The 8,519-nt window shown below is 41.5% G+C and overlaps 1 protein-coding gene across 1 annotated transcript in view; it reads left to right on the top strand.

Moving 5' to 3' along the window:
* The window catches only part of SORCS1 (sortilin-related VPS10 domain containing receptor 1), a 214,085-nt gene that overhangs the window by 130,102 nt on the left and 75,464 nt on the right, over positions 1-8,519 (top strand). The window contains exon 7 of the mRNA XM_009328455.1: positions 5,493-5,620. Coding sequence (XP_009326730.1) covers positions 5,493-5,620 — 128 coding nt within the window. The remainder of the gene's footprint in view (positions 1-5,492; positions 5,621-8,519) is intronic.

Genomic DNA, 8,519 nt, shown 5'->3' with positions numbered 1-8,519 from the left:
TAACAGGAATTTTTAAATTTTTTTGGCTGGTTTCAGGTCAACACCCCAGTAAGACAATTAATCCCCTACAGTTCTTAACCACATGGTAAGCTTCTCTTTGTTACGTTCACCACCATAGTCAGCAGGCAGAATGACTGGTGGAAGTTAAATCCAGGTTTGCTCAAATGCAGCTTGAAGTGCTTTCAGAAGGTGTATAAACTTAAGAACGTGGGGTTTAGGTTTGTAAAGAATAACCAAGTCCTGAAAGATCCTTAGTTAATGGGTTTATCTGATTTGAGCTAGGGAGGGTTATCCCAGTGAGGCCTGATTCAAGCTAATTGAGAGGTAATTTTTATTCAGGTGATCCCTACTGAGGAATCCAGACTGTTGGTGAGAATTAGAAAGATAGATTCCTACAAGGCATTTGGAGGCTAACTGGGTACCCACTGGCCCTCCACAGAATGGCAAAGCTGACTCAGAGGATGTCTAAGCGACAGTTTCTATAGATGCAAGTCAAGAAAACCAACTGTTACATTTCTGAGATATGCATTTGCTTGTGTAGATAGATGCCAATTGATTTTTAATGAAGTTTTTAATTTATTTAATTTATTTTTTTTTAAAGTGTGGATGAAAGAAGTTAAGGGGTTTTCTCATGTGCTAGCAAAAATTTAGAGAGCTCCTAATATTTAAAAAGTGCTTTTGTTTCCTTTGCTTTTCTTCTGCTGTCCTGATTTACACAGCAACTTTTCTTATTGAAAGGTGATTTAGGTGCTGCTGTGGTTGCAGGTAAGACCAAAGCCTCACCTGGGGTCAGCAGGCATGCTCTGCTTGCTGGTCAACAGGGACTGAGCATCTGGCCAATAGTGTCTGAATCACAAAGTTGTGCTGGGACTTTAATATCTGTTTTCACAGAACATTGCTAGAAAGAATAAAATAATCACTGCTGTGGAAATAACAAGTAGGCAACCTCACCTGACAGTCTTTTGCTAATGTAGCTAGAGTGGTGAATTAATTCCCATAATGCCCTAAACCGGCGCAGTGATTTTTTTCCTGATCATGATTAGTATTTTTCCTCATCATGATTAGTATTTGTCCTGGAGAATGACATCTGTTAGTTTCTCTAATTATATCCTTATGCCAGAAATGGCAGAGGATATACTTCCCCATGTAAAGAAAGATTCCTGATTCTAACATGCAATGAAGAAAGAGTAGCAGCAGGATAAAAACAGATTTGTGAGTAGTTAGTAAATGGCATGGCTTCATTTCACTGATCTTCATTACTGGTTAATTGCTTTGCAGTTGCTGAGTCCTGGAGAGTTGTGAATATATACCCATATCATAAATTTTTCACAAACCAACATTCAGATAAAAACCAGTCATTTTATGTGTTTCTCAAAAAAGGAGTAGAAAGATTACTGTATGGGAGAATGTTTAATTAAATTGTGGTACTCATTGCCATGGGAGGTTCTGAATGCTGAAGGTGTACCTGGGCGGCCAAGGCACCTGGACAAATTCTTACAATCTTTTCTAGGCTTCTGTTATTAGTCACTGTTGGAAAGGGGTTACAAGCCTGGGTCTTTCAGTGAGATATGTTACTACCATGTTCTTATGGTTCGTTAGTTACAGGATGCCAGTCATCCTTCAAAAGCAGAAACTATCCCTAATGTATAAGCTGCTCAGTAATGAACTGGGATACTCCATAGTAAATCTGGAAGACAAGTCATAGATTGTGTGGATGCTCTTTGCATAAACTCCTGATTTGTCCTTAATGGATTTATTTGTAGAGAGAAGAACACATTCCTCAATTAATTAAAGACAAGAAAAATAAAAATCAGGAGGAATGATACATTCACAGTGAGTAGAGTGAATATTTTCACTGGCTCTGCTTGTGATCAAATAAGGTTTTTGAAAGATATACATGCAAGCTTAGACTGGAAAGCAGTGGGTATTACAGTTTCATATGTCATACAAAATAACACTCGGCAACAAAGTATCCTAGTCTGCTTTAGGAAAGGATTTGAAACTCTCCCCTGAACTTTAGCAGAGCCTCACCAACCTCCAGTAACCACCAACGACCTTCCATCTCCACCAGCTGAGCCAAGAAATGTCTCTGGGACAGGCTGGATGCATTTCCCTTGAGAACATATTAGCATGGAGCTCGAGCTAAACAGAAAAGACAAATATTTCATGGCACAGGGTCCCCCTGGCTTTTAACTTCTGCTATGTGTTAGCATTTGCAATTCTCTTTCACCACTGAAACAGATTAATTTTGCCAGAGATTTCCCTTACAAGATGTCTCCTCCATTCTTGTGTTCTGTGACTTTTCTTGCTTCCTCTTTAGAAATAGCTGCCATTCCCCGAGAAGAATCCTACTCTAGGTGTCTAAATCTGTCAAAATCAAAGTGTCTGGGGGTGTAAGAGCTAGGAGTTGCTATGTTCTTCTCTCCGGGCACAGCGTGACTTTCTTGTTGTATATTAAAAACAGCAGCTGTTGTTGGATGTGAGGGTTCTGGAACTGAAAAGCATAATGTCCTAATTACCTATGGCAGGGAAAACATCTGTGCAGGAAAACTAATGAAATTAATTCCAGAACTTAGCAACTGAATACATTAATTGACATTAATTAATGCTAAATTACAAAGCTCTGCCAATGGAATCACATAAAATGTCCATGAGAATCAAATGCCGAAACAAAATCCTTGAGTTAATGTGAGCACAGCAAAACTTCCCTTAGAAAAAAGAGGATCCGGGCACTGCAAGAAGCCCATTTTCCTTCTTTCTGTCTCCCATAGCAGAGGGAGCTTTTTGTGGTGTGCACATCTCGGGGTTTGGCTGTTTGGGAGATTAGCTTAAGCAATTTCAGTGCTCTGCCCTTTAGTAGTTATTACTGGCATTTTAGAATTGAAGCCGTGGAGAATTGCACTGTAAAAGTTCACAGGAATTGTATTAGTAAATCTTCATCAACGGTACAATCAAATGCTGTACAGACTCCTGCGATCACAGAAGAAATAGACATGGTCCCCATTCCTCCATTAAAACAGGATCAAAAAAACTTCAGTCACCTCTAATGGATGTCAACCTGTCCTGCTCTTTAAAATTTCTTGTGGAGGAGATTCCTTAATCTTCTTTGCTGGCTGGTCCCAGCAGCACCCGTCCTGTTACCTCCCTGTGCTCTCAGGATAGATAACCTGTTTGCATGGGAAGTAAGACGGCACTGCAGTCTCCTCTTAGTGTCTCCCAGGTGGCTGGTGTGCCTGTGGAAGTAAAAGGAAACAATTTGGGGGGGGAGGGGGGAAGGAAACAAGGTGGGAAACAGAGATCTGATCCTATATAGCTCTATGCTGGGTGATTCGATCCCATGTGTGAAAACCCACCCAGTCTTGCCAACAGCTCAGGGGACGGTGCGGCCAGCCATTTCAACTGATGCCACTTTGTTTAAGCTCAGGATTGCCTGAGCTTAAACTCTTCACTCGGGTCCCCGGAATGAGAGGAGATGAATGTGGGGGCAGGTATGGGGGGCTGTCCTTCATGATACAATAGATTGAGTTATCAGGAAAAGTGGGAATTGGTTGTGTTGCAGGTGAAGAGATGCATGCCCATTCTCCATCTTTTGACTAGGAGGGGACATGCTGCACCACACAGTACTATTGGGTGATGGAAGAGGCTCTGGCCCCATTGTCCCCCTTCCTCCTGGGAGCAGGACCTGAAAGGGAACTTTCCTGAGCTCACCGGAATGAGCAGGCTGGGAGTTATGTCGTTCCCTGCCCTCTCGTGGCTAATGTGGAAAAAATCATATCGCTCTGAAGGAAAATGCATTTCGATCATGCTGTCTGGGCTGTATTAATTAATTTTTTGCAGTGAGCTGCGAAAGCATAAAATGTTATAAACTACAGTGGCTAATAATACTTACTTTATATATTCCAAGAACTCTGCAAATGCTGGGGTAAAATCATCCCTCATCAAACTTTCCTGAAGGTTCGTTACCCTGCATGTCTGTTTCAAGCAGAAGTCAACAGCCCTTAGAAGCAAGGAAAGAAATGTCAAATGATAGATTTTAATTAAAACCAAGATTAAATATGAGACGGTAAAAATCCATCCATTTCTATTTCAGTGTAAAATGCTACTTCTCTGATCAGAAAGTGGTAATTATATCAAACAAGGGGCTGCGCTTCTCCAACAAGGAAAAAGATCAGAAGTAGTTCTAAAATTAAATGCCATGTAGTGTTTCTGTCATATAAGTGCTAGTGCTAAAATGCCAAAATCCTTCTTCCTGTAAATCAGCTTTGTCATTAAACAAAGAGCAACTTCTTAATTGATCTGAAAGAGCCCAAACTGAATACTGAGAATCTGGTTCTGTATTCTAGGATAAATTACCACCATGAAGAAATTCAAATTGTTTTTCTTCAGGTGATGGATTGTGAGATGAGCACCCTGCAGTGCTTCAGAATAGGAGGTGAGGACATCCCATACAGTGACAGTGGATGAGATGGCTTTAGGGCATTTAGGCCATTTACTTTGAAACATACGACTGATTGAAACTGCTAAGGCATCTAGTTTCAAGAGAGTGTGGAATGATTGCCCAGGTCTGCCAGAGTGCATCTACCTACACTGTCAACAGAGAGGTAGGTAAAACCCCTGAATTACTTTCCAAGGTGATCTGTATTACTCTGCAGAGTGTAAGTGCTGTAGAAAATACAGAGGTACGCCGTGGAAGGGGTTCTCAATGGTTACACTATGGGGCAGGTGTCCTCTGAAGGTGTCCATGTACTTGTGTATGCTCTGGACCTTGGCCACATTCTAAATAAACTCAGCATGTGACCATGGAGAAGCTGTCATGCTCTACAGGAAATCCCACACCATGGAGATGACAGGGTAACTGTAAAGGCTCAGCACAGAGAATATCTGTCCTGCAGCATAGACACAACTCTTCAGACCCGTAGTTACTTTGGGAGTTACAGGACTTGGGCTGTTTGTTGCCTCTGTAAAGGGTCCTTCACAGCTCTGTTGTTTCCTCACTCAGTTCCATGCTTTAAGCTTAAGCCTGGGTAGCATCCAAGTAAACTCAGCAGGGCAGGTAACAGTGCTGAATGATATGCCCTTGACGAGGTTTCTGTCAGACCTGAGCCACAAGCATTACATTGTGCCACCTTCAAATGCCACCTCTGGTCTACTTCCAGCATGGAACCACAAGAGTGGCATGGAATAATCAGATCAGCTATGCTGGGCTCGCTCTTGGTATAAAGGAGCAATATATAGCTCTGACGTAGGGTGGAATGAAAGAAATAATGGGAGGCTGAGGCAGGTGAAGAAGAAAGGAACTTAGAAGAAAGTAATCAAGGGTGGATTTACGAGGGGTGTAAGACAAAGTGTTGCGTTGCATTGAATGGATGGTGTCACTTCATGTCACGTGAGGCTGGGAAGCAGAAACGCTGCCTCAGCAAATAGGTTTGTGGCAGTAGGAAGAATCTGTGCTCAGGATCTCAAGTGTCTTGGTTTTGTTCTTTTCCTTTCAGATGCCCAATACATCACGTGCAAGATGCAGAACTGCAGTGAAGCCACACGCAGCAAACCCTTTCCAGGCTATATTGACCATAACTCCCTGATCGTCCAGGATGATTATGTCTTTGTTCAGGTGCAGAACACCCTCTTCTCTTATTTATTTTATTATTTTATATTCTATTATTTTATATTCTGTTATCTTCTCTTCCCTTCCTTTGCATGTGTGTGCATGTCTGCTAGCCCCCAACTAATCAGACAACACTAGATCAATATAATAAAGGCACTGCGTGGATTGTAGCAGTTCATTACAATGCTAATAGTGTTCCTTTTACCTCTAGTATCTTTTCCCTGTAGGGTCACAGAGTTCTGGCCTGGAGCATCCACCATATGTACTGGAGTGCTCTCTGCCACTCCGTGCAGCCTCATCAGCACTCTAGGGTTAGTGCTGTAACCCCCCAGCTTGAAGTGATGTGTCAGTCATCTGCTATCACAAGGGAGTAGACCAAAGCTTTTTTGAGCATGAGAGGGAAATAGAAAAGGGGGGAGGGAGTCAGGGGAAGAACCAAAGAAGGAATAATCAGGCTTTATTGTTATGCCTCAGTTGTGATTATAGTGAAAAGCTGAAGATGAGATGTACTCAGCCAAGCTGTGTTCCAGGTGAGAGCTGGTGAATAGATCTGAACTACTATGGGTTTCATTAGCCTGCTGCCAGTGTCCATTTAATAACAGCTGAAGAGGACAAAAAGTAACAACAGAATTCCACGGAACATGGAGGTGAACTGGAAATCATTAGGACTAAACTGGTCTTCCAGACAGTTTATATTCTGCCATGCTTGGGGGTGGAGGGTAGAGAGAGGACCGATATTTTAAATTGGGTGAGTTGATTGTTAATTACCTTCAGTTAATGAACTCAGTCATAAAGACCATTTTAAATCATCCACAAATAAATCTGGGACCTACGTTCCAGAATAGCTTTTGTGCCCAGTGTGTCTGAGGCATAGATGTTTATATGACAAGGAAAACAGGGGCATGCATCACTCTTCGGGCATGCATCACTGTTCAGGCATGCTCTCTAATTTCAAAACGACTGTGTGTTTGTGGCTCAAGTGACACAGGAGCTGGGGAATTTCTCTTCATACGTGAATTGATTCATTACTTCATCACCGATGCCTTGGTTTTGTGCTCTTCAAGATTGTTAATCTTCTCTGTTCTGACCTGATGTTATTGCACACTGTAAAGAAGCGAACCCCTTTGCCTCATCTGAAGTCAATGCTGGGGAGATTGTCTAGCTTTCTGAATAGCCCTTGTATTTTGATGCATTTCTCTTTCTGTCTATAAACTGTTGCATAGTGTTCCCAGTGCTGTCAAATTTCGGCTTTGTTACACCTCCGTGCTAGCTGCATGATGTAAGGAGGAGCATGTGAGGAGAGGCAGTCTCTTACGATATTCCCCTTAATGCCCAATGGGACTTTGCACAACTTTATATATTCATGTTTGTAACGCAGTTTGGGAAGGTATCATGGAATATTTGGATTTGGAAAGCTCCTATTTTAATCCTTAAACTTCTTAAGATTCTTAAACAGAAATAAATACAACAGGTCAAAGAGATAGTACTTGCCAATCATTAATAATTGACACTTATGAAATAATAATATTGTAATCCGTGGAAACAACCTCTGCTTTGTTCCTAGAGTCAGTGAATTCACTGTTGGCTGGCAATTTAAAAAGCGATTCTTCAAGTGTTTACATATATATGTATGAATGTGTCTGGCTTGCAAAGAACAGCTAAATATCATGCTGTGGCTGATGCTGGACCCTGCCTTATCCCAGACACTGTTCTTCAGAGGATGAATACCCCTACACCAGACAGTAAAGGCTTGGAAGAATAGGTGATTGCCCTGAGCACCCTCCCCTAGCCTTCCCTACCTTCCTTGATCTCCATCTACCTTTTCTGCAACTAAGGCATTTGGAATAAGAATTAGTAGGCTCGAAAACGTGAGGATAAAGGAATGTGGCTTTATTTCTCGCACTACACTGTGTTTTCTTTACAAACTCACACTCTCTCATAAACAATGCTTCTGGCCTTCTTTCCCCTAACTTTTGTTCAATTCCATTAAAAAAATAGTTGAAGAGCTTTAGCATAAGAAATTGTTCTTATTTTACTTAATCTGGTATGAACTTAGCCTCTGTGTATCTTGCATTTTAAACTACTGCAGTGCATTCTAAAACACTTACTACTAAAGAAAAATCTTGATAAGTCCAGATATCAGGCAATTAAAGCGAAGTTCTGCACGGAGGATCCCTTGGAATATTTGTTCCTCAGTATCTTTCATCCAAGGATTTCAAAGTACTTTACAAACATTGATTATGCTTCAGCAGCACTGGAAGCCAGATAACATTGACAGCTTTTTTTATTTCTATTTTTTACCCCTTTAATAGGTGGTAGGGAATGAAACCTCACATTGCTTTAACCTAGCCTTTTCAAGGTATTGCCATCAGTATTTAGGCACTTAAATAAATGGCCGGATTCACAGAAACACCAAATCAACTCATCTTCTGCTTTCAGGAGTTGTGAATGCTTAGCTGATCTGGTAGCAGATACATGTGATGGCTTGTACAGGGCCACACAGGAACCAAAGCTGGAGGCAGAAATAGAAATCAAACATCAGGTCTGCCAATCTGCTGGTCTAACCAATAGCCTACAGGGCAGCTCAGCAGATAGCAAAGAACACTGTTTTGTGGTAAGTCAGAGGAGAGCTGTGGTATCAGCAGGTGACGTAATGGCCCAAGTGAAGCCAGGACTTCACTTTCCCCAGACTTTCACCTGAAATTCTGGCCTTTGTCTCTCTGCAGAAAATGTGATTCCTCTTGCTCTCTCTTTCAGCCACTGTCAGTTGGATCAATGTTTATTCATCAACTGTAAAAGTGCTGCAGTTTTAAGCCATTGCCACCAACACTGTGGTATCTCCCTTGACAGCTTTTGCTTGATATTTTCCCTATTAATAAAAAAATATTTTAAAAAATCCTGATGATAACTTTCC

Source organism: Pygoscelis adeliae, unplaced genomic scaffold (genome assembly GCF_000699105.1).
Source record: "Pygoscelis adeliae isolate BGI_AS28 unplaced genomic scaffold, ASM69910v1 Scaffold317, whole genome shotgun sequence".
Taxonomy (NCBI): Eukaryota; Metazoa; Chordata; class Aves; order Sphenisciformes; family Spheniscidae; genus Pygoscelis; species Pygoscelis adeliae.
Note: the sequence above shows the minus strand (reverse complement) of the source record. Positions and strands in the feature narration are given on the sequence as shown.